The sequence below is a fragment of the Plectropomus leopardus genome, chromosome 13 (genome assembly GCF_026936395.1).
Source record: "Plectropomus leopardus strain MGB_pleo_1.0 chromosome 13, ASM2693639v1, whole genome shotgun sequence".
In the NCBI taxonomy this organism is placed as follows: Eukaryota; Metazoa; Chordata; class Actinopteri; order Perciformes; family Serranidae; genus Plectropomus; species Plectropomus leopardus.
Window position 1 is genome coordinate 28,744,803 of NC_142188.1, and position 26,131 is coordinate 28,770,933.

The window sequence follows — 26,131 nt, forward strand, 5'->3', positions numbered from 1 at the left end:
CAATGTAGTTGTTGCCACCAATGAGTAGTGCCAACATCATGCATCTCCTGTGCGATGCACTGGAGTGCGTGTTCGATATGTGAGCAAATGACCCTTTTAATTCTAATGTTTTGTCAGTTTAAATCTAATTCTAAATCCCAAGGTTTCATTAATTATAATTGGTTGATGGAAACATAGCCTATACAGTATTCATGGTATTACACTGACTATAACATATGCATTAAAAAAAAAAAAAAAAAATTGAAATTGTCATGAATCCAAGCTGATTCCAGCCTAAGTGGATTTTGAGAAATCACAGCCTGGCCTGAACCCAGCAGTTTAGGTTGGGCCCAGTTGATATGGACATTGATATATTGATATGGAGGATCAGAGCTCATATGCCAAACCAGCCCGTTCTCATTCTGAAGTCATCAAATTCTGCCACTTTCGCAGTGCTTTTGGTGTAAAATCCCAATGCCAAATGCCACCTTTTACATCTGAAAGATATGCTGCTGGACGGCGTCAGCTGTGAATGCAGCAGAACGGAACCATTCACAGTGTTATACTTTATCAGATGTGGCAGCATGATACATAAATTGTTGGCGTCAGGTGAGAACGCAGCCAGATGGAACCTCCGCATTAAATGCCGCTGGACGGCATCAGGTTGAAACAGTGCCAGTGACGACGTAATGAGGACAAAGTACCCTAATGGGTGGGCTGGAGGGGCAGCGGATGGATCAAACAAACCCCAGACTTTGACGTGGGAGTAGACTGTTTGCTTCCCGTCTGAATGTGATGTTTTTTTCTACACCTTACCATATGCCCTTTTCCCTAACCCCAACTATCCATGCCAGCATATGCGTTGGTTGCAATGTGGTTGTGATATGTTAACATAATCACATGCAGCGTCATCACACCATGTGCATTTGTTGACATCAACAGCAGACACTGAAGGATACCTAAAGCGTAATATGTAGACGTAGAAGTCTACTGTAAAGCAGCAAATTGTGATGACTTGGGATGAGAGCGTGTTGACCATACCAACATGCAACGATAACCCTAAACATAAAGCCATGTTGGCCACTTATATAATGAAGAAGGTGCTGGCCAATCAGAAGCATAAAAAAAACCAAAAACTGAAAGCTATGTGGTTCCTCAGTATAGTGAAAGAGCAACTGTACATTTTTGTATAAACATGTAAATGATAGCAGTTGGAACCAGCACTATTTTGGCCACGTCTCGCCTCACTTGTGATGCATCACCTAGAAGATAAGGGTGCACACTCAAGCCAAAAACTCAATTGTCCCTGTCTGCATTTTGATACTGAAAAGTCTCTGAACATCTTTACCCTAATAGTTTTACAAAAGGTCAGTTTCAGTGACCTAAAATGCAGTTTGCGTGTGAATAAAATGTCAATACGCATAGAAAAAAGTTTTCAAATATACCCATGTACTTGTGGACTAAGCCTTACTGAAACTTTTCTCAATCACTGCTGGCCAAGTGTTACTTTACCGACAACAAACGCAAGCTGAAAGTTAATCTGAAGGAATGATGAATGTCAGCAATTAATGTACAGTATATTTCTGCTGAACTTAACAGGAGAGACATAAGCTGTCCTCCCTCCTTCCCTCTTTTCTCCCCTTCAGGCAGTGGTCTTCTATCTGTTCGTGTTTCCCCATGTGTCTCAGTCAGAGGCTTCTGGCCGACTTGGCACTTACCTGACCTAGAAAACAGAGAATCTGCAGCTTCCTGACTGAGTCCACTAAATTTAACACCCCAACCCTTTTCTCCTCTCTGCATGCCTTGTTGTCCCAGGAGCTTTAGACCTTCTGACAACAATTGATAGGACTGCTAACTATAGCAGAACAGCAGAGGTGACGACGAGTAAGAAGGAAAGGGGTATGTGAAAGTAAACAACATGCAGCCATCCCTGAGATTTAACAGTGACACTCTACTTTAAAGCACAACATGAGAGAGCTTTTTAGTGACCATGCAATATGTTAAGCTAATAAGCATTTAAAACATGCATGTGTTTAAGGAGAGAATAACATTGAGATTAACCAGATGGAGGTCTGGGTGGATGGAGAAGAGCTGGAGGCGGAGGCAGAGGTCTGGGGTGCAGACCTAGATCTAGATCACTGTTTCTCAGCATATTAAAGATTTAGAGTAGCAGAAAGTGAATTTGGGCTTTTTTTTTTTTATTTGTTGAGATTTGTCCTCGCAGAGGCCGGGCACACAAGGACAGGATAGGAGTATGATTCCCAGAAAGATATATCAACGTACTACCTGACACCACATGAAGGTGGCAGAGTGGTAAGAGAGTCCGTCCCAAGACCTTGTGTCAACCTTTTTATTTCACAATCACTGTTTAATTGGGACTAAATATGCTGTGGCACTTTATACTGCAAAGACAAAGGACTTTTTCACATTAGATATTTTGACTTGTGATAAAAGGAAAAGCAACGGTGTAACTCATGGCATTACCGTTAGCTCCGTAACCAGCATGCACAATACTGGATCCTGAAACTGAAGTGGAATTCCGTCATCATTCATTTCATCATTTTCACCTGCACTTTTCCTACTGTGAAAAGCCAAAATGTCATCTGTAATATGAATACTTGTCTACAACCAAGTTTTTGACACTGAGAGCATTGAAGCAATAGTTGGTAACTTAAAAAAAAACAAAGGTTTTGTCATATTTGTTGAAACTGTCTACATCCACACAGTAGTACATGAGATAGATAACCTGTGAAAAAGAAAAAAAAACACATTCCTCCTCCAGCCTGCTCTAATTTCCTAATTGTCAAATATCACTGCTTGATCAGTGATTTCTGTGTCAGACATGGATGCCAAAAGTCACATTTTGCTGCGGTATGATACACCACCGGGCAGCGTCAGTTTAAAACGTGGCTTGGGGGCACCTTTTGCAATGGTATAATACACCACCAGTCAGCTGGATAGCACCTGTTGCTGCAGTATGATTCACCACTGATCATCATCATATTATAACGCAGCTGGAAGGCACCAGTTGCGGCAGTACGATACGCCACCTGACACTGTCAATTAGAAACGCTGCTGATAATGACGGGATAAAAGGAGCTGGAAAGCCCCTATTAAGGTGGATGGGTCCAACAAACCACGGACTTTAACCTGGGAGCCTGCTGTTTGCTTCCTGTATAAACGGTGCAGAAGGAAATAAATGCAAATATTAGGCATTGTCCTGATGTTTGATTTTGAAAAGGACTGTATGACTCTAACAAGCACAAACAGAAGTGCATGAAAGGACACAATTAATTTACAAACCATCCCAGAAGGGCAACATTAGATGCAGGATACCTAGTGTGTCATACTTGACAAGTTGGTATGAGAATGATTTGCCTCCTGCCTCCTTTTCTACCAAAATAAAGTTTGTTCCAGCTGGTGGGCAGTGCATTGTTTTGGCTTGACTTTTTTAAACTTAGCAGCAGGGTCACAAAAATTCAGTCTAACAGTACACTTAAATATGTTTCTGAAAACATTTGAGGCTAGAAATAAGCAATGCAGTAACAGAATCTTGATTATTTTTTTTCATCTTGATGACAGTTGGACTGCAGGTCACAAGTAGCTTGACATGATTGACAGCTGCGTTAATGCTATTACAGGCAATATGGATGGCAGAGGAGGCAGAAGATTGTCCTTTTACACAGAATATCAGTCTCATGTACTGCTGTGTGGATTCAGTGCCAGTTTCAGTAAATATTTGCAAAAGTTTTTTGTTTATTTGTAAAAGTTACCAAGCACAGCTTTAATGAGGAACTCAGATTTTCAGTTTAGTTTTACACTGAAAGGATGTTCATATAAAATAATAGTAATTAAATACCCATTTATGAGAGAGAAAGTTTCTTAAATGCAGTCTGCACTCTAATCTAACAAATGGTGAAGCTTAAAAAAAGTCTTTGGAATAAATAAGGAACTTTCTACAGTTTGTTTTTAGCCATCTTTGTTAAATTATAATATTTGTATAATGGAGATGTATTTTAGGGTATGAGTCATTTTAGTTTCGGAGGATATTAAATACATAAAACTTCGTGACAGAAATTCATGAGTAATGCCGGTATGATAACTGAACAGGTCAGAGTCAAAGAAACTAAAACAGTCAGAGAACAGTCAGTTACCCTGGTTTTTATACCTACCTTTAATGCAACTTTTAAGAATAGTAAACCACTAAAACAACTATATCATGATAAAACAACAACCAAAACCATACAACCTTTGAACTCCCATAACAATAATGTATTTGTACCCAGCTCTGTTATTAGATGCCATAGATAATTTTGTAATGCTTCCTAAAATCATCATGTGCCCCGTTGGAGTGCTGCGCCATGTTTTGGTTTCACTTGCTATTCTATATGATGTTTTGAATTGTCAACAAGCACTGACCTTTTACCTCATACATAAATATGTATTTAAAAGCCATGACATTGTAGTGCTAGGTGGGATTTAATAACTGTGATAGATGAAACACACTATTAAAGGCTTATAATGAACTTCCTGCTTTCTTATTATGAGTGTAGTTTGAGGCTCTTTCTCGCCTGTAGGCCTGTCAGTCTTAACTCTGCTACAATATTTTCCACACCTCTTCTTTCATAACTCTGGCAGCACAATACTCAATTGTTATCCCTCAGTTAATAAAGGGCTACTGGAAGAGCTGTTCATCTTTTTAATACCACCAAAGTTATTTTTGTAGTAGGACTATTGGTGCCTCGAGTTCAGAGAACGTTTTAATGAAACTGAAGAAGAAAGCACCTCTTGGGTTTAATTAAAGAATTACCTGCGTGACCGAATGGACCATGTTTTTTTTTCTTTCTTTTTTTTATCAGCAAGCTTCAGTTGTGCTGGTCACCTTCAAAAACAGTTTGTTTTACCCCAACTAAATAAGATTCTTCAAGGCCCTCTGGAATCATTATCCAATATTAACTTCATCCACCCATCCGGCAACGGGGTAAAAAGGCTCAAGCTTCTCAGAGAGCATCTCAGTGGAATATATAATTGGTCTCATGATCATCAGTAGATATTGTAAGTCATACTAGCAAGTCACATTGAACCATCAATAGAATTTCCCAGCAAATGTTGGAAGACTTGTGCTTCACAGCAGCTATTGTTATTTGAGATATTATAGGCTATACATGCACTTTACATTGTAATGGAGGTAGTCACTGTGACGGGCATCACCATCTGGCTTGTGGACTTTTGAAGCACTCTTTAGGGCAGGGTGGCAAAACTCTTTTGATTGTGGGCCACGCACAGAAAAATATATAAGGAGTCATGGGCCAATTTTCAACAAGTCTCATGGCAAAAAAATCAGTCTTTCAAGACCAGAAAAGACCATTTGCCCTCATAAATGTATTTTCGATTAAAACCACATACGAGACTTTACTAAACAGTTAAACATGACAGTATTACTGTGCACCTATATTACAAAAATATCTTTGTCTTCTGCCTTTTTAGGTCTGCAACCATGTTTACTGGAGCAAATGTTTTATGGCTTGGTAATCAATCACATCAATCAATCACTTGATAAAGCAGCCATATCTAATATACATATTAAGAAGTGCAAAGACAGGGCTTGTTAGTAGTCGTTCAAGATGATGGTGACATCATGTTTAAACTGTGAAATGTATACAGTGTAATTTATTGGAAATAGACTAAATTCATATTGTAGTTCAGTTTTGAAAATGCACTGCAGGCTTTTTGTTGTTATCATAGTAGCGATTTGTCAATGCGCGGCACCCACCTGTCCAAGTGGCTGTGCTTTTAATTCTACATAATTTTAATCCTTAATAACATTTAAATATATGAGTTCTATTAAAATTCACCACCAAATGTTGAAAGTAGTTATAGAGACCAAAACCGCTTTTTGTTTTTTTTGCACCCCGCTGTAAGCATGTTTATTTATGCTGAAAAGTTGGTGATTTTAACATGGGGGTCCATGGGAATTGACTCTCTTGTGGTGACAGCCTCAAGTGGCCATTAGAGGAACGGCAGTTTGCTTCAGCTCCACAGGTTGCCGCATGATTTTATGTCATGGTTTTATATACATTTCAAAATGTTTGGAAACTAATATAGCTCCTGTATTGCTCTTTTTCTTTTTCTCAAGTTCATTCAACCCCAAAAGTGCAAGAATCATAAGATAAAATAAGATAAGATAAAACTTTATTGATCCCACACCAGGGAAATTCATTCATCAATTTGCCACAGCAGCTCAAACAGAAATTTAAAAATAAACAAATCTAACAAAATATAAAATATATAGTACTCAAGACTATTTACAGTATATGCAATTACATCAACTTCATCAAATATGCTGTACTACTTCAAGTGCTACAGTGGTAATCATTACCCTTTCCATTACTGTATGCATGCACTGCACTGCATTGTTTACTGTGCAGTTTCTAATCATCCGTTAAATATGAAATCCTCAATTATTTATAAATTACTGTTACTTTTTTAAGATCGATGACTGTTGGGTTTTTTTTAAACCTGAGTTTACAAGTAGCTGCTCTCATCACAAGCCAAGGAGGACCAGCCATTGTTATTCTGTAATTGCTGCTCGTGTTGCCTCATTAGAGATCTTCAAAAGTTTTCAGAACATATGGGTGAATAACTGTGGTGGCTTTATTTAGAATGGTGGATCTTTTAATGTGTTGTTCAATCACGGGAACGTGTTTCTGTGGCTGCCAGGCGCCCCCGGCTGACCCTGTGGAGATTAACTCCAGGAAATAGCCTGCCGAGCTCCTCGTTATTAGTGCCGTTCTCCTTTCTTAGCGCTGATTAAATAATGATTGTGCTGCAGAAAAACAAAGTTACTTTCATGCTTCAGAGCTCAAAACTATTAAAAGTCAGCATTGGATGCAAAGGATGTGATGCAAAAGAGGGTTTCCTTGGGCAGCCTGTCTTTGGGGATGAGACGGACAGGCGCTCTCATCTGTAGCGTTCGTTCACATGCTTCTTCTTCGCCTTTGAATTCCTCCACATCAAATGACTGTGCATCTCTGACACTGTCCACAGAGAAATCGATAGGTCCCTACGATATGTGTACTCTGTGTATGTGTGTGTTCCTGGCCACCTCCAAAAAGCTCTTTTTAGGAGAGATAAACAGGTGCTATGTGCAGCTGGCGGTCAGAGATTACAGCTAACGATGTGACAGCATCTCACCCAGGGCCAACGCTGTTGTCCTTCCGGCTGCTTGGAGACGTGGAACCTGGAGCCAAGCATAAGCTGGACACAGCCAATGTGAATGGCCTGTTTTTTCCTCCGTCAATTGTATTTGCTCATTAACCGCAACACCATTCAAGTTCCCTGTTGCATGGGAGGAGAGCAGCATGACAGCTGCAGTGCTGAATTCATTGTCACCTGAACCGTGACCGCAACGTTCTTCTCACACGCTGTATGTAAATACAGCTGGTCGAAACAACGGTGTACATTCAGTGTTGCTCCTCAAACAAGGCCCCTGTTTGAATACAAATGGCAAACAATAGAAGTGAAAGCAGCACAGAAAAGTTCAAGTGATGTATTTTTCTATTTGTTAACAAATTCCATGAGAAGACTAAACCCAGGGATGACTGTATTCTACTAACAAAAATGTTCTGTGTATCCGAAAACTTTAAAAACGCATTAATGAGCCACGCTGTTGCACTGGGCAACATGTTCCTTCATTACCATGAAAACAGGTAGTGTTTTGATTCCGACCCGCATACACTGTCTTGTGCAGTAAATACCCACTAGCACATTAAATTAGTGGTTGAAAATGGTTCCCAACAAATAGGCTTTTTACCCCCATCTAGACGAAGCAGATATGACAGGTTTTTGAGTGTTAAACTCTTAAAGGGCCCATATTATGCCCATTTTCAGGTCCGTACTTGGATTTGGCGTATCTGAAAGAACATGTTAACATGCTTTAATGTTCAAAAGACATGATTTTTCTCATATTGTCTGCCCGAATCCACCTGTATTCCCCCTTTGTTCAAAATGCTCCATTTAAGCGCCTGTCTCTTTAAGTCCCCTTCTGAAAAATCCAAGGCTGCTATGATGGTTCAATGTTTGCCGGTCTTCCACATCTGTATTCTCCATGTCTTTGCACCATCATTGCAGCCAGGGAATGTTTGTAAAAATGCTTTAGTGGCAGTTTCTAACTTTATATAGTATAGTTGTGACATCAGAATATATGGACGTCATGACGGATTGTTTAAAGGCACAGTTTCTGAATACAGACAGTGTGCATTTCCCTGTGAATTATGAGTATTTAGCAGCTTTCCAATATTATAATGAAAAGAGAGACAGAAATCTGACTTTAATGATATTGGACCTTAAATAAATCATATGCAAGATGTTTTTTATTGCTACTTATTTAGTCATTAATGTATTATGGTGTAAAGAAACACTTTGTTTGCAAAGATTTCAAGCCAAATTCTCCAGTGGACAGCACCATGAGTTCCTTTTGTTGGATAACTCGTGCTGGCTTGAGGCTCAAGCCTGGCCCGGTGAATGTGCCAATTTTTTTTGCCAACTCTTTCCCAGATGCACACTCAGCCAGCCAGCGAAGAAATTTGGCACCATCCTCAGCCTCGCCCTCGCCTCCACCCTGCCTGTTTGAAAACAAAATGACCTTTCTCTCTGACAAATATTCAGAGGCGATCTAAATAGCAGGTGTACCTAAATTAGAATTTCACAATGCAAACCTCGCCTGCAGTGTAATAGTAGGTTGGCTCATGCTGACCATTAGCATTTTAGAGATTATGTTACAGAATTAATTAGAAACAGTTTAGTGTCCATTACTGCTGGGAGAGAATTGGTCTCAGAAGCCATCACTCTGTCGGTACCTCGGTTTTCAGCCAGCACGTCGCAGAGAAAGCTGGAATCTTCCATCTCGGCGGATTTCAATCTAGGTGAAAATGTCTCCATTCATATGCAAATAGATTGCAAAACATTCAGCCTCACACCTCTGGCCTCAAAATTGTTGCTTTCTTCTGCTCCATGCTAAACTGCTTTAATGCATTGAATTGCTAATATACCCAATGAATATATGAATAAATCCTTTTAAAAAGTCATAATTTCACTCCCCTGACCAGCTCCTGGGGATTCCAGATAAGATGGGGCTGCTGGTAGATGACTGACAGCATAATATCTGATTGGTTGAGAAGCTGTTGGTTTTTACATTACACCAGCCACAAATATTGGTCTCCTTAATAAAGAAAACCTAAAAATAGCTGCATATAATGCAATGTTCTGTACTTACAATAGCAGCAGAGAATATGGTCAACACAGAAATCTATATAAACATAAAAACTAGGAATCCATTCAAGATGAACAGAAGTTTTAATGTGTTAAATCTGACAGCAAACAGTAAACAACTTATTGAGATAAACTAGAACTAAGGGATATGCCCAGAGTTTTGAGGGGTCGTGGAAGTATTTCAGAACGGAAAAAAAATCAACACTTCGATCGATAGCCAGCCAGCAGCTAAAAAATATTCACCTGTTGGCTGGCTATCGATTCATGTGTAAATCTGTGTTCATGGTCTCTGGAACATATTTTTCCTCAAACAGTGTTCTTAAGCTGCAGACCAATAAACAACAATACTAGCTGTTTGAGAAATCGGTGGCACTTCCAGGCATGATTGTGCCACCAAAAGTGAGTATTTTCAGCCAAAACATATTTTTCAAGCGTTTTTATGCCTCTATACCAGCAATAGCCGGGGCCAGAGAGACATTATGTCTTTGGGTTGTCCATCCATCCATCTGTCCATAGGTATGCACATGCGTGTGTGTGGTTGTACGTACATACGTACGTACAAACATCCCATTCTTGTGAACGTGATATCATATCATTGTGAGGGAATTTTTCAAATTTGGCACAAACATCCACTTGGACTCAATGATAAACTGATTAGATGCTGGTGGTCATAGATCAAAGGTCAAAGTCACTTTCACCTCTTCTGTCTCGTTCTATTGAATGTGACATTTCAGGAACGCAGCGAAGGTATTTTTTCAAATTTGGTACAAACGTCCATCTGGGTTTATGAAGAAACTAATTAGAGTTTGGTGGTCAAAGGTCACATTGTGCACCTCACAAAGCATGCTTTAGGCCATTGCTCAAATTTTTATATGCTAATTTTGATGAAATTTCACACAAATGTCAAAAATAGTCACACTTCATAATGATGAAGTGGTGACATTTAGTATCCAAAAGGTCAAAAGTCTGCTTCACTGTGACACAATGTTCTGCTAAAAACACTTTCCTGACCATTACTCAACATCATATCTCAAGAACAGAAGGGGAAACTTTTCATCAGATACTGAATTGGTGACATTAATCTTGAAACTGTGCTGATTGTATAGATCTTCTGTGCTGCCAGCGGGAAAAGACTTGTGTAAAGCATCCATGTTTTCATGGATGTAAACTGTAAGTACAAACTGCGTTGTGCCCAGAGGAATACAGCATCAGGGCAATAATTTTGTGCCTACACCAAACCACAACATTGTGAAAATGTGAGGAAATGTATAGTTTCAACATATCTGCAACATAATAATGTACAACTTTGACGAATCTGTGGTTTGCAGAAACATACAATTTGAACATTTATTCTGGCAGTTGGGCTGAGGAGCTACAGGACAGCTCAGTTCAGAGGTACTTATGTACCTCCGTAGTTCCATCAGTCCAAAGAATGTTTGGTCCGTCATTATTTGTCTCTAGATTACATGTCCATGATTTTTCCTTATAAATGGAAATGGACACCAAGTTGTCTGTTCGCTTAGGCCACTCATGTCCCCTGGGCGGATAATAATAGGCCCACTTGTCTGCCGCTCCATCATTAGCGAACATAAAACTCCATCCCGATGGCTTTACTCCCGCAGTGAAAGTCCTTCCCTTCCAAGATATTTTATTGTTCTAAAAAGCAGCCCCAAAACTCTCTGGTAATTTTCTGCTCTTTCTCAGCTTGTCCAGCCTGTCCACAATATTTATTAACTCCTGCTACCACAAATCTATCCCCAAGTTTAGCTGCTAGGTGGTTCAGCATCCATCTTCCCACGCCCATGATTATATTCATCTTGGGTAACCACAGTCAAAAATTAGCCTTTTACAGTGATCAGCAACAACGTTGGAGCTCTAGTGCCAGTTCAGCCCTCCTAGCATGGACAGCTGTAAAATATAAAAGACAGACAATGTCTTCATATAAACCAACCATATCTGAGCAAATCACCCACATAAACATCAAAACCTTACATAATGGTCTGAAGAAAACCATACACATATATGGATTTCCCTCGTAATTTAATCTTTGTGAGAAAAAAAATGCTGATTGTAAAGATGCAGACTTGTTGGGATGGGATGATGGGATCTTGGTTTTCTCACAGATATGAATATATGAATAGCTGCCCCGATAAGACCTGTAATAATAATTTCATTTGGTCTAGATGGGCCCATAATTTAAAAAAAAAAAGGCAATGGAGCAGCAGCTTGGGCCTCAAGAGCCACCATACAGGGCACATTCTGTATTTGAATGAAGCCACATAAAAAATTCAAAGAATAAGAATGAAGGAAGCTGAAGGATGATTCTTAATGAATACTGCTACATGCATATGCTTTACATTATCATTAACAATTTCTAAATTAGGCTTTAAGATTTCAGATTTATTTCATACCATTCGTCCCGGTATGCTACGACTACATGCTTGCTTTAAATAGATAATACACCACAGTGAACATTTGGCTTCCATTGGTCATGAAGTAATGGAGAATGAAGCAGAGACCATTTTTTGAAACTCTTTCCTCAGTAGTGCTCTCAACTTAACAGATCATATCTCGTAGAAAATTGTGTTCTGTCCCAGTAATAGAAAATAAATGTAATGTCCACTGCGAGCTGTACCATGAGTGCAGCATTTCAGAGCTCATGGTAATCTATCACTTATAGGCCTCATATAGAAAACCTCTTGAATTTCCACACATGGCTGTTTCTCACTTGCACAAGATTTTGATGTTGCATGTTGTGTACAGCAGAGGTCTTTTGGGATCAGCGCAATGGTTGAATGCAAGAGACCTTTGGCATGCTCTACCAGAGAATAATACTGCCTTTGCTCCCAATAGAGCCATAAATAAGATCTCGAAAATAGGTCTTTCTTTAGCCAGTGAATGTCTCTAAAAAGTGGCTCTGTTTCTTGTTCCCAGATGATGCAGACACGGCAAATTGCTTGAGCATAAATGGGTTGAGGTGCATATGGGAAAGAGGCTTATTTGCCTTAACAGTAGGAGGATAAAAATGTGGCGATAACCTCTTGGATTCCTGTTTGCAGGATTTAAAGAGAGTTCATTTAGTCTACCTTCTAGCACAGTGCAGATGGTACAGACTGGCCTGGCTAAGAGCAAAGAGAAACTGGGTCTGTGCTGAGCTCAACGAGGGAGATGGAAAAAGGGAGGGCCTGGAGCTGCATGTTATCATGCTGAGGGCTAAAAAAAAGTCTAAAAAGGAGGTATGGGGTATGGTTGAAGTGATAGGGAGACTTGAAATCCAATAGCTGGATTTTAACGTTTAAACTTGCAATAAGCAATTTTTTGCTGATATTGGACATTTTAAAATTGAGAAGTATTGCTTTTCCTCCAGAATCATATCATTTCATTATAGGGACATGGAACATCCTATCAGTATTTAAACCATTTGATATTAAAGTCTGTAGTGACTGCTATTGACAAAAATATTGATAGTAATGCCTTCACAGATTTACTGATACCAATGCTTAAATAAGCAGAAGTGTAAGGAATAAATCAAAGAATGTTTATATGCTGTATTGATAGTATGTCTGGCTACCTAGCTTAATACCAACAGGATGTAAACTAGTGTTTTCTCCAAGGCCAAAAAGCACATCAATAACTAAGTACATTTTTTTGTAGGTATACACATCACATCAGGAAGTGCACTACGCTTTGATGCCAATTTTCTCAATGGCTAAACAGTGGAATTACAACTTTGGGATCTGTCATGTGATGCCAATAGGCCCCCCAAAACTTTTTTTCTCCTATAGACTTACACTTTTTTAAAATTTTTTGGTATTTTTTACTTGGTTCAATTTCTAAGTCTGTGGTCTAAAAGAGCCGCTTGATGTGAGAGTAACTAAACCCCCACTTTTTTTCAGTTGAAAAGCAATATTTATATGTGTATTTAGTAATCTTGTTAAGTGATTGATTCAGGTCCAACTCTAGACATTTGTGTTAAAACTATTAACATTCCACATATCGTGAATAAATATCCACAGTGACTGCCCTCTAAAGGTTGAAACCTGGCTATTGCAATTGAATTTTGGTACTGGCTGATCCTGGTAGCAGGAGCCTGCTTTCATCATCAACCAGGCCCCCTATCACCGCCCCATCACTGCCCTCTCACCATTCGACTACTTTATGTTTGTGAGAGGGAAAGGAAGGTTCTGTGGATCAAGAGGCTGCACTGTGTATGTCTTAGCCCCTCTCCCTGCCCTGCCCATTTTTACAAAACTTTTTTCACATGGGGGGTTTAGTTACTCTTTAAATCATTATATCCCCATCCAAAGTTACCAGAGGACTAAACAGGAAGTTAGCTGCTCTGCTTGCGAAAGTATGTAGTAAGCTTGTCCTTTGGGCCCAATGATATGGAAGATCCAGGTAATATTGTACCTGCAAAGTCAAACTTTTAGGCTTCATGCACCACTTAGAAACTTTAGTACAAATGAACATAGTCCCACTTTGCTTGTACCCAGTTCTCCCAGGGGCTACATTAAAAAAGTTCTTTCTATGGCTCACACATCCACTGTGTAGTTATCAAAGTTGAGCTCACTTTAGCAGCAGGGCTGAAAATTAAATTTTTTGTTCACCTGCCGGCTGGTGAATTCCAAAATCTACCAAAGATTACCACTGTGTTTTGGCTGTCGAGTAAAGCGAATTTGGCAGCTCCTTGCATATTTTACCAGCATTTGGCTAATGTCTCATTCTAACTTCCAACCCTGGTTAGCAGCTCTGCTCTGTTTTTAATTGGACATGGGATTACATGGCGACAACCCCAGCAATGTTACATGAGCTAGAGTTATGTGTGCCAGTTCTTATCCTAAAAGCCATTTTCACTGGAACCATTTAAAAGTACAAAACTTTCTGCTTGAAAACACATACAGTGAGTATAAGCTACACAGTTGATCAGTGTTTTCAGCCAATTCATAAAGTAATGTTAGCTTAATTAGGTTGCTGAAACTGATCAAATCTAGCAACTGTTGCCAGGTGATAAAATAGACTAATGCCTGAAAGAAACAAGAAGCTGGTGTAGTCTAACTGGTTGAAAGGCACCAATCACTCCTAATTTCGATCTGGTTTGCTCTGCAGTTATCACAAAACTGTAAAGCTAATAGAAACTCAGTGTAATCTGACACCTTATGAAAGAGGAGGAACAGGTCTGATGAATTTCAGTCGTGCTGAGCTAATGAAAGTGACAGAAGTAGGGAGAATCATGTGCTTGGAGGAGATCCAGACGGAGGAAACAGGAGAGACAGCCGAGTCAGAACTGGCACTCATTTGAGCTCTGTGCTTGAGGGGAAACCATGAGCACAATTAAAGAGATGGTGTTTTACACAGTAATAGATTTCCTCCTGTCACCACATGGAAAATGTTCATTTTAACACCTCATTTACTTTGGTGTTCATTCTTAAAATCTTTTTTCCCCCCTCGTTCAATCAAGTGAATAAAATCCATCAGTGCTATGGGAAATCTATGTCACCAAAGCATTTCCAGATTTTATTAATCTTTATGATTTGTAATGCAGAGGTAATTTGGATATAGCATGCAACTTCAAAGTAACTAATTTCAAAATGAAAAATGATAAAAACTGTGTATCTGCACAATGAACAGCCTCCTGCATGGAGGCAAAGGAGATGTTTCTCCCCATCTGCATTTGTCCTCTCTTTTGTGAGACTTAAAGACTGCAAAAATGAGTAAATGACTAGCCGAGATGAGTGTTTTTTGCAGTGCATCAGGGCCAGAGTGCTGTGTAAAACAGCCATCTGTCTGGCCCAGACTGTAATGAGGAGACCTGTGCCTTGGTGGACAATTCAATCCAGCTAAGGCCTTCTGTCTATACCAGAAATAGCAGGGGGCTGTTTAGCTTTTAATGCTTCACAGGATGGTCAAGTGCTACACTCGGGGCACTGGGAGACACTTTTTAGGGCCAAAACAGCTGCTTAGGATTTATTCCTCAAGTACTTTGACAGTGAATAATGATGTGAACTTCCTGTCTTTTGCGAGGGTTTCATAGTCACTGTGTTTACACGGACACAAGAAGCCGGGTTGCTGGGAGAAATTAAATCAGAGAGTGCGCTTACTTGCAGGTGGTTGGTAATCAGATTCCAACCCGACCCCCTCCCAGAGCTTTTAACCAAGGCTGGCATATTTCAAGTGTATTACAAGGATGAGTAATGATGTTTCCTGCTGCACTGCTGCCACAGTGATACTTTTATACCCAAGTCTTTGTCATGCACGCTGTTATAATAGTCCACAGGAATATTGCAGCTGAGTCGCTAGAGGGAAATGTTGGCATTGTACATTTCTGCAAAGCATGAATATGTTACATTTGCACATTTCGTTTCATGTCAGTGTTTCTGAAGTAACTTAATATTTAAGCTGAACTCGTCATCTGGAAGTGGAGGGGATGGTTGATGGCGTGTCACTTAGACAAGATGCCTGCCAAGCTGCAGACCACTTCAGACTTCTGTTAGTTTTGTAGCAACCCATTAGTGTGTTTTTTAGGTGCCCATTAAAGGTGTTTTTCAGCAACCTATAGATATGTTGCCATCTGCTTTTTAGGGTACAAATACGGGTGTTTTGTATTGACCCACTTTCTTTGTTTCCATTGTGTTTTTAGGCTCCAAATGTGGGTGTTTTGTAGCAACCTGTCAGTGCGTTTCTGCTGGGGTTCAGGCTCCAAACATGGGTGATGGATATATTACATTTGCACATTTTGTTTCATGTCAGTGTTTCTGAAGTGACTTAATATTTAAGCTGAACTTGTCATCTGGAAGTGGAGGGGATGGTGGATGGCGTGTCACTTAGACAAGACGCCTGCCAAGCTGCAGACCACTTCAGACTTCTGTTAGTTTTGTAGCAACCAGTCAGTGTGTTTTCATTTATTTTAAGGCTTCAAAATTGGGTGTTTTTTACCGACCCATTATTGTGTTTCTATTGGGTTTTTTAGGCTCCAAACTTGCTTTGGTAAACACCCATCAGTGTGTTTCCCTTGTCTTTTTAGGATCCAAGCATGGGTTTTTTGTAGCAACTCATCAGTAGTTTCTTCCCTTGAGACTGCTGTTCCTGTCAGGATTGTGCTTCCAAAATTGTTTCTAAGCCCAAACATGATCTTTTCCTTACCATAACCAAGTGGTTTTTGTGACTAAACTTAGCCACACATCAACCAAAGCGTTGGTGAAATATCAAGTTTCAGCATTTCCACTACATGATAACATGCACATTTCTCTTAATCCCTTTCCCAAATTAAGCAAACCAGGGTTCTTGATATTGAAGAAATCAGGTCAAAAAAATGTTTTAAAGCATAATATTTTTGTGCATCTTGTTTGTCATTTGAAGCCAGTGTAAATGTGCGTTTTCCCTGTGGCCCACTTAGGCATTTTACTGACAGCATTGAGCGTTGGTGGTATCCCTTCTCAACAGTCATGCAAATAAGCTCTTACCACCCTTTGGAGACTGCTGTAAAGCCACAGTAAAGGATAGCTTCTGATTTTTTAAAGTCTATTTTATTACAGTACACACATACCATATGCAGTGAATGCTGAGAGAGTTATTGGTTGCTGTATTACATCCTCCTCTCCTTGCTGACCATGCAAGCAATCCCGTTGTAGCAACAATGACTCTCTCAACGTACATTTGGCGTATGAGTTTGATATTAAGATCCAAACTTAACAGTGTCCATTTCATTTTAGCATTGAGGAACTGAAAATGCTTTAGTATCTGATCTTAATGTAAAACATAATAAAAACATAACAAGTGAAGATTTATGACCTTATTTGTCTGCAAGACAGGATTTGCAGTTGACACATGATCTGTTTAGTGATCGCTTGGTTGCCACAGTAATGTTCCTGTAATGACTCTGACCTCTCAGGAGTCTTGTCCCGCCTCTGACCTTTCACAGCCACTTCCTGACAAAACCCACAAAACTTGTGATAAATAAATAATGAGGTACTTTGTTTGGAAGTGGTTTTTGCCACAAACTTGTGTGCTTGAAAATGAAGTTCATTAGAGTAGCTCAGCGTGTCGGCATTACACGGAATAGGGCATCTATTTCAACAGTGGCATTAATCAACAGCTGATAGATGCTGTGGGCTATTTTGAAAACATATTTCATTTGCATAGCAGCGTGGCCGCATTTGTGGAGCTGAAATTTGGCTCCGACACTTTTCGCGGTGATGTAATTCTTTCTTCCTGCCAATACAGTTCTGCAATGAGAACTGTTGTTATTTTAAAAATTCCTGTGCACATATTGTATGCAAACTGTCTGATTATATGTTGATCTTGTACTTATGTGGTTAATTCTGTCTTTCTCTCTTTTCTCCTCCCCTCCCCCTCTCTGTCTCCCTTTTGTCCTGGCTTCCTGCAGGTATGCATTGTGCAAAAGAGGGACACGGAGAAGATGTACGCCATGAAGTACATGAACAAACAGCAGTGCATAGAGAGAGATGAGGTCCGAAACGTCTTTAGAGAGCTTGAGATCCTACAGGAAATTGAACATGTTTTTTTAGTAAATCTCTGGTGACTATCCTATGTTTTTACACTTTCAATGTGGTCTGCACTGCGTGTGTTGCTCGCCTGCTTTGTCTGTCTGTGCATCTTGTATATTTACCCACCCAACAGACAAGTGCATGCTCACTCTGAAATCTGTTGCAGCCCTAAAATAGATGTGGTGAATATTGTGCTCCTTGTGTTGCATGCACTTTATTCTCTGCATTTGGCAAAGTGTGTGGAAAAAAAGTTTTGTTAGTTTCGTTAAGGCTTGAAACCAACGGCTATTAATTTAAGAAACAATTTAAAACAGCAGCGATATTTTAGGGATATTAATTTTGACTCTGAGCCCATGAAGCACACTTTTGATAATTACTGTGGTTTGAAATGACCTTACTCTTCCCTTGAGTCTGATATGTGGGTGAATTGAGGCTGCTTTCATTATTCAACGCTCATCTCCGAGTGGAACACATTTCTAAATGTAATTGGGGACCTGGCACGGCATTCACGGCATATTACACAAAGCACTTTACTCGTCTGTAATTGGTAGAATGATCTTGCACGTGCCTATCTTCTCTGAGCAATCGCCGGCAGAATACTTTGTTATTCACGCATTGCATGATGGATTGATTACGTGCAGATAGTGAGCAGATGAGCCAAGACAAAAATCAAGCTCGCTCCCTCATCAAGTTGTGAATGATTGTATGAAGTTTAATCTATGGGATATTTTTGCCTGCTGGAGAAGCCACTCCACTAGAAACTGAGGGCATTTTAATGAGCGTACAGTAGTAGGGCTGTGTATTTTTTATAGTATAATTCCCTGCAGGAGTGTGTAGCTGCCAAAGCCTTCTGTGTTCTAGTTTTCCATGTGCTGTGTTGCTCTGCTCTCTCTCTCTCTCTCTCTCTCTCTCTCTCATATTCTCATCCAGCACTATTTTAAATGGCCATTAGTGGCAAAGATGCAAAACTGTATCGTTGCAGCTACGTGTGAATGAGAAGTTTCGCACCTCCTCTCTGTGCTTTGTAAGTCAGCCTCACAGAGATGCTCCGCGGAGGTCCATCTCATGAGCTCAGCCAGATTCCCATCTATCAAAGTTAAAACAGTCATATGCTATGTAAACAGTCTTAGTTACTCGAATCGATATATTCTCATTTACATAATGAGAATATATTGATTATTCAGAGTAACTAAGGCTGTGAGGATACATAATGTCATTAACACTTAGGAGTCAGTTCACACTGAATTTAAATAAGATATTATGTGTATCACTAATGATATTCTTACAGTTCTTGCAGAGAAGTTTGGTGTATGTGCCATAGATTTGAGATTCCTGTCCCCACTTAACAATAACCAAGGAGTGAGAACACGTAGTTGCTGCACTGTAAAATCTGACAAGCTAATCTTACTTAAAGAAATCTAGGAAACTGATTGCCTTGTAAAAGGTAAGTAAATATAACTATTAGTCTTAACTTTTAGCATCTTTAGTAAATTCATTTAGTTTAGTTTTAGTTTGTGCTGTAGTCAAGACCATATAACCAAGACCAAGACTTGACAAAAAACAGTGTGCCAAGACTGAGACAAGACCAAGACTTTAAGGGGCTGAGACCGAGTATGTATAAACAATTTTCCTCTGATTTCTATGAGAAAATATAAGCAAACACAGAGAAGCTGAATTTAATTGATAGAAGTTTGATGTTGTCCCAGCCGTCTCAGTAAGCGCTGCCTTGCAGAACCAGTTGTTCGCCTTACAACGCAGTCTCTCTCCCCCTCTGTGCCGCTGCCTGCATGTCGCAGTTGCAAACAGTAGCTTGACCGTCAAGAGCACTCACTCTGCAGAAAAATCTGGGGATCAAAATGTCCCCAGAAGTGCACTGCAAAGAGAAAACGACTGCTTGATTTGAAGCAATCTGTCAACTGGGAGCCTCTGATTTTGAAGGGTCAGCCCTACGCATGGTACAAGAGACACATGCTCACCAGGCACACTGTACCATTGGGAAACAATAGTTTTGCCTGCAATATATTTCTTTTTATAAGCTTTATTTTCTGCAGGTGGGTATATGAGCCATCTCAAGTGTGCATTAAACCACCATAAAACTACATGACCTCTGCTGACTTATTAGGCATTTCTCTTGGCTTCTCAATCACTTCAAATCGATAATTACACAAGATGCTTTGACCCCCTTACACCTGTGGGTAATTGAGATGAACCAACACTTCAGAGGGCACTTTAGATGGCTTTTCTTTACACTAGTGCACCCCTCCCTCTTCTTGCTCAGCACTCGTCTGTTTGCATTTGGCTCGCCATCATGAAAAGCATAGGGAAGCTGTCAAATCTGCATAACAAATAAAGCATCATAGTGAGGGCTGCAGAGAGCAAAGGCACATCCTCAACAGGCTGTTGTCACCACCATCAGATTGTGTGACAAGAGGAATGGCACGGTGAAACAGCTGTGTGATGGTCTCTGGATGCAGCTGTTACTATATTGGTGTAGCATGCACGGACCCTGAACTCGAGCAGCTGTGTTGATGTTAGTAATAACATCATCAGACTGGTCCCACGCAAAGCCTCCAGAGAGTGCAACAATGTCTATCTACTGTACCATTTTTGGTCACCTTGTTGTGAAAACATACAGTCAGAAGCTGGCTGAAAATACAGTTTGTATTGTTTCCATTCTTATCAAGTGAATGGATTCATACAGCTGCTGTAAAGATCATCTTCTGGGACTTAAGGCCTTCCTGTGTTGTGCACAAAAATGTATAATTGAAGAAAAGTTGTGTTTTTCCAACTTAAGCCGGGGAGAGGAGAACACAGTGAGAAATAAAGGACATCAATTTATAGCTTGAGTCTATGGTAAGTTTGTTATTTCTGCCCCAGTTTACCTTGTGAGCATCTGTGCCAGCATTATGTGTTGCACCTGTATTGCACTGTCTGCTTCATTTAGCTCTTGCTTGAGACGGCGTCTCAACCGGGCATGTAATGAGATAGGACTGATGAGAACGTCGCTTCATCTTCCCATCGTCTCCTGTACTGTATAACAACTAGAATCCTAATTGGTTCGCTGCGTGGGTATGCAGTTTAACCAATTCCCTGCAGATCAGACAGTTGCCAGTATCCATAGGCTTGTCAAACAGAACGTTACAAATTTTTGGTGCCTGGCAAGTGGGCACCTCAGTGCATTATTAATGGATGTGCAATAGACCAGCTGGGGTTTTTGGGAATTGCCTATTCTCAAAAGCAAACAAATGAATAAAAAGATGCAAGTCATGAGAAACGCCAGCTTTGATAAAGCTTCATTGGAGTGTTTTTTGTTTTTTGTTCTTTTGTTTTTTTTTATTGATACTGTGCCAGGAGGGAGCCAAACAGACAGGCAGCAGAGGCAGAGAGAATGCAGGAGAACACACCAAACAGCTGTCAGAGGAAGTAATGATTCTTGTAATCACAGAAAGGTGTGTGGGGGTGGGGGGCATCAAGTAGAGAGGAGGGGTGCACAAGACAGCACTAAGAAAGTATTTGGCATTGATTTGTTTCGTCAAAAAAGATGTGCAGACTAAGAGGATTTGTGAGGTTTTCCTGCAGCTCTTACCTTTACACAAAGACACACTTTCTGTCTTGAAGCGGGGTTTCGCTTTCATTGAGACATCCTGGATTCCTCTGCGCTTTTGAACAGCTCTGTCCGTAGCTTCAGAGAAAATTCATTAGGAGGCAACCTTGTGAGAGCCCACACTGAATTCCATCAGCTGGAGAAAGGCAGCCTTAAGCTGGGCGGATGTCAAGTTTGCAGCCCACAATAATTGCTGCGACCATTCCCTCGCTGCATAGATATGATGTGTAGGAGTCGAGGGTACGCTGAATGGATTACCTCGGAGGAGGAAAAATTAACTATCATCTACTGTGTGCACCAAATCCACACAAATCCTCGCAAGGATTTGTGACACATGAGAAGACGCTGACTTTTGCTTTCCCTCGCATGTGTTTAGAAGCCTCCAAGTGCAGGGGTCACCTCTCCCCACCCAGGAGCAGAGAATAACTAGCATCGGAGCGTAGCGGTGAATTTGATCCCCCGGTCTACGGAGTATAGTACATCATTATAAAAGCAAGGTTTCGCCTTAAGCGTTACATCACAACAGATCACTCTCAAACAGCATCACCCGTCCTCCCCGAGGGCCCAGAGACGCAGCAGTGAATCATGACCAAATGGACGCTGCCACTGTGCTGAAAAGTCGCAGAGCGGCGAGGGTAGCTAGGGTTTGTTGCAGCCGCTGTCGTCAAAGAGTTAGAGCTTTAAACGCTGTCCCTGGGATTGTCTTAAAGGATTTTCAAAACCAAAACAGTGGTGAGTCATCCAAAGGAGTGGTATATGGCGCTTTCCTTTTTTACTGTCCATCGCTTCATCAGAGTCAGAAAGCGAGCCAGAGGAGTGGTGAGGATGGATGTGCTGTGTCCTGTTCAGCCTCCATTAGGAATATTGATTTCAGGCCTATATGGAACAAGGCCTTAGGAGACTGTGGAACAAATTAGCCTCTACACCCCCGGTCAGCACATACAACAGGCCCTGTGAGGGGGCTTAGCCTTAAATCATCCTCATAAAACATGGCATCATTTCAAAAAGCACAGGAGTCTGTTTCTCTAATATAGCATTGTGCATCCATGGATTATTTTGCCCTGGATTTTCATTCTTGAAGGATTTAGGACTTTTACCGAAATTGCCCCTCACACTACTTTTAAAGAACTTTTTTTGTAGGGCATGACTTTGAAAGTGCACCTTGGGAAAGCAGGCCAGTGGAGGTGTCGTGTCTTAAGGCGACTGGTTGAAGAGGAGAGGCAGCTCATTGTTACCGGCGTCCTCAGAGGAGCGTGCGACTGTCTTGTGATTGAGTCATGCAGCCAGTTCCAGCCAGCCCATCTCTATCATCAACTTTATGTAGGCCAGTGAAACTTTGCAGACCAACCTGAGCCAACAGAATCACAAGCTCTTGGTTCTCTGTCGCTTTTTCATCAAAACTGTTCTCCTCTTCCGCTTCCCTCTTTTTCCCTCTCTCCTCCCTGCCTCCCTGGGCTCATTTGTCATTGTGGCCTGATTATTTCAGCCTGTTCCTTGTACTCCTTCCAGCCGGCTAACCTTCCTCTCTTAGTCGCTGTGACTGTTGCAGCCCAGTCCTGTCCTGGCCTTTCCACATGGCCTCCTCCTGGTTTTGGACAATAACTGCTCTCCCTAGACGCTAGATTACTGCCAGGCATTCACTCACACTCAAAGGTTTGACCCGCAACTCCTGTGTACTCATTGTAAAGCACCACTCAATAAATTGTGCTCATTTTTCAGTGTGAGGAGCAGCAGAGGGCACATTAAATGAGATTAGTGGTAAAACATTTCTTTGACCCATTAAATTGTCCCAGTGTGTGAAGCTCCATACCATAGGTATAAAATAGTTGAAGCTGCAATAGTGAATGTTTTATAGTGACAATAGATTATGAGACTTTGTGTAATGTGAAAAAAAACCAAACTCAACTCTGCAGTTCCCCTCAGCTCATCGGAGTGTAAAATCAGCTCATTGTTTTGGCTTTACAGCCCACAGCTTTACCATTTGGTTCAGCCTTGCTGCTTTTGTCAGTGACATATTGACAAAGAAAGATCTCATAAACCCACAGGAAACTACCTACCCAGCACCAAACAGCAGATAAAGAAAGTTGGTGACTAGCTGCTGAATGTAGTAGAGCATTTATCAGCTAAAGAGACAGAGATTTGATTTCTTTAAAAGCTGGCGTAAACAAACATAGAACTGACAGGAGAGTGAATATTGGACTTACCTCTACTGTTCTCAAAGCTGCATTTTGCATCATAAGATAGAGCAAATCTAACAAGAAAGCGGATAGAATGATGTATTTTACCTTTTACTTGGTTAACTTGATGATCCTTTCTCTCAAATGTTCTACATCTGACATTGTCTTGGTCTCGGGCTCGGCTATTGAAACCTAAAGTTGTCCCTGGCTGCTGATTTTGGACCAGTGTACAGTATGTCGTCTGATTTTACCAACATGATGTGTGAAAAGAAATACCCTCCCTCTACCTCTTCCTCTCTGGCATTAGGGAAATTTTGCAGGCAACACTGACACTGAACTCAGCTTTTACCAACACAGTCCACTAAAAGTAACAGTACTTACAGTAAGTGACTAGCTAGTAACTTCAGTTAACAGTACATGTCAAAATGTGTGTGAATTCCAATATAATCACATATGATTTCTTAAATGAAATTTGATTTGCTCTGGACTTGGTCTTGACATGGTCTTGACTGCCTTTGGACTTGGTCTTGGCTCAGACTCGACTGGACCTGGTCTTGACTCGGACTCAGCTGACTTGTTCTTGACTACAACCCTGTTTTGCACCTGGAAAACATCAGTACAACATGCGAAGCCACAGTGTGATCTGGTGCAGATGATTGCTGGAAATGCAAATATCTGTTCTATGTATCTGATCTCATTGTCTCTGCCAAATGCTGACAAAATCATCAGCTTGAATGTTGTAGGTCACAACCTGTCACATTTTATGTCTCTTCCTCTAAGTAATCCCCAATTTATAATACCTCTTTGAAGTAGACATGTCCTTGAAAACCAGCATTAGAAATGATTTTTCAGAAACCAGAGCTGTTCCTCCATATTAAAAGGAGCCAGTTGAGGTGGTTCTGGCATCTGATTAGAATTCTTCCTTGTAAAGGTATTCCAGTCATGTCCACCTCGTAGGAGACCCAAGAGTAGACCCTGAGCATGCTGGACAGATTGTATATCTTATCTGGCTTAGGAAAAGCTTGGGATCCCCCAGGAATATGCTGGAGGAAATGGCAAATTAGCAAGATGCCTGGACTATTTTTGCTCAAAACTAGAGTATGCCAGAAACAAAGTAGTCAATACAACATGTTGTCAATGTCAAAAAGCAAAGAGATAATACCTGTTCTGAACGATTGGCGAAAAATCTTGTGGTCTTGGAGAGGGTTTAGACAGAATGACCCCCACAAGTCGGTATAACGGCTCTTCATGATCTTGCATTTGGTTGAGCACATGAAAAGCAAGTTGTTGGGTGAAGAAGGAAAAAGGAGCTTGAGAGAAATGTTCAAACCCTGTTTACTTCTCACTTCTACACATCTGGGCAATCACTTAAGTATTGTGGGCGTGCTTGTCAAATTTTGGCTTTCAGAAACTCACAAATATTGTCTACAGCATGCGGCCCCCTTTAACTTGCTGCCAATCGTGACCATGGGCTGTATAAGTGCCATCACTGTGAAATCTGACAAGTTGATCATACTTAAAATAATCTTGGAAACCATTTGCCTTAAAAAAGGAAAGTAAATATAGCTAGTAATCTTATTTTATCTTTTCTATATCTAATTGTTAAGTATACTTTAAATTAAGCTGTATTTACTTAATTTTCTGAAGTTGTTCCAACATAAAAATGCCAAGTGTAATTACCTTGTTCTTTTATAAGTGTTGGCAGTAAACCAAGTTAGTCTGACTTAACTAGATCATGACAAAGAGGATTTGAAGAGGGGATGAAGTTAGGAGATCTGCAGATTCTGTTTTGATAACATGTTCGAGAAAATACAAATATGAGTTTACATAGTTAACTTGATTTACTTAAGGTGCTAAGACTTGATTAAATCAAATTAATTGATTTAATGAAACTGTTATGTGAAAAATAAACATAGATTAAGACTAATAGCTGTATTTACTTATGTTTTTCAAAGCAGTCTTTTTCTAGATTTTTTTTAACTGAGATCAACTTGTCAGATTAGGTGCAGAAAATGGATGGAGGGATTTCTTAAAATAATATTTCAAAACAAGTGCTCTTCAACTAATACTATGCTTGTCCCTTCCTTTATTGTATAACCAGTATTCCCGCCTACGCCCAGACAGCACAAGAGTCCTTTGCTTGATTTAAGGATTGTCAAATTGGTGGACTCTACTTTGTGTATTTTTGGAGTGAAGTGCTGCCAAAAAATGGGGTATAAAATAGTTTGCGTTTCTCCCCTGTCCCATCCTCGGCGAGTCTTAAAGGTGACAAGGCTTGTCAGCACTGAGGCTTTCATATGCTCCAGTTGTCGGTCCATATCTGACATCTCCTTGTCACCTCAGCGAAAGCGGGGAAGGGGAGTGACAACCAGAGCGAGCCGCTGCAATCTTTCTCTTAGGAGCCCCAGATATTTCGCCAGTGGATTGGGAAGACTGTTTTGTGGAGCTCTGAGATAGCGAGTGGTGCCTCAGAGGAAGCTCATCCGTCAACTGGATACTGGGAATCAGACTGTGACAATGAGGTGATAAAAAGGTGACAGTGAGGAATCCCTGCCAACGGCAACAACATCCTGGGGCCAGCCATCTGCCGAGGCGGC

The 26,131-nt window shown here is 40.5% G+C and overlaps 1 protein-coding gene across 1 annotated transcript in view; it reads left to right on the forward strand.

Annotated features, from left to right (window-relative positions):
- Nucleotides 1-26,131, forward strand: part of stk32c (serine/threonine kinase 32C) — a 92,126-nt gene that overhangs the window by 39,306 nt on the left and 26,689 nt on the right. Inside the window, exon 3 of the mRNA XM_042502350.2 lies at nucleotides 17,633-17,784. Coding sequence (XP_042358284.2) covers nucleotides 17,633-17,784 — 152 coding nt within the window. The remainder of the gene's footprint in view (nucleotides 1-17,632; nucleotides 17,785-26,131) is intronic.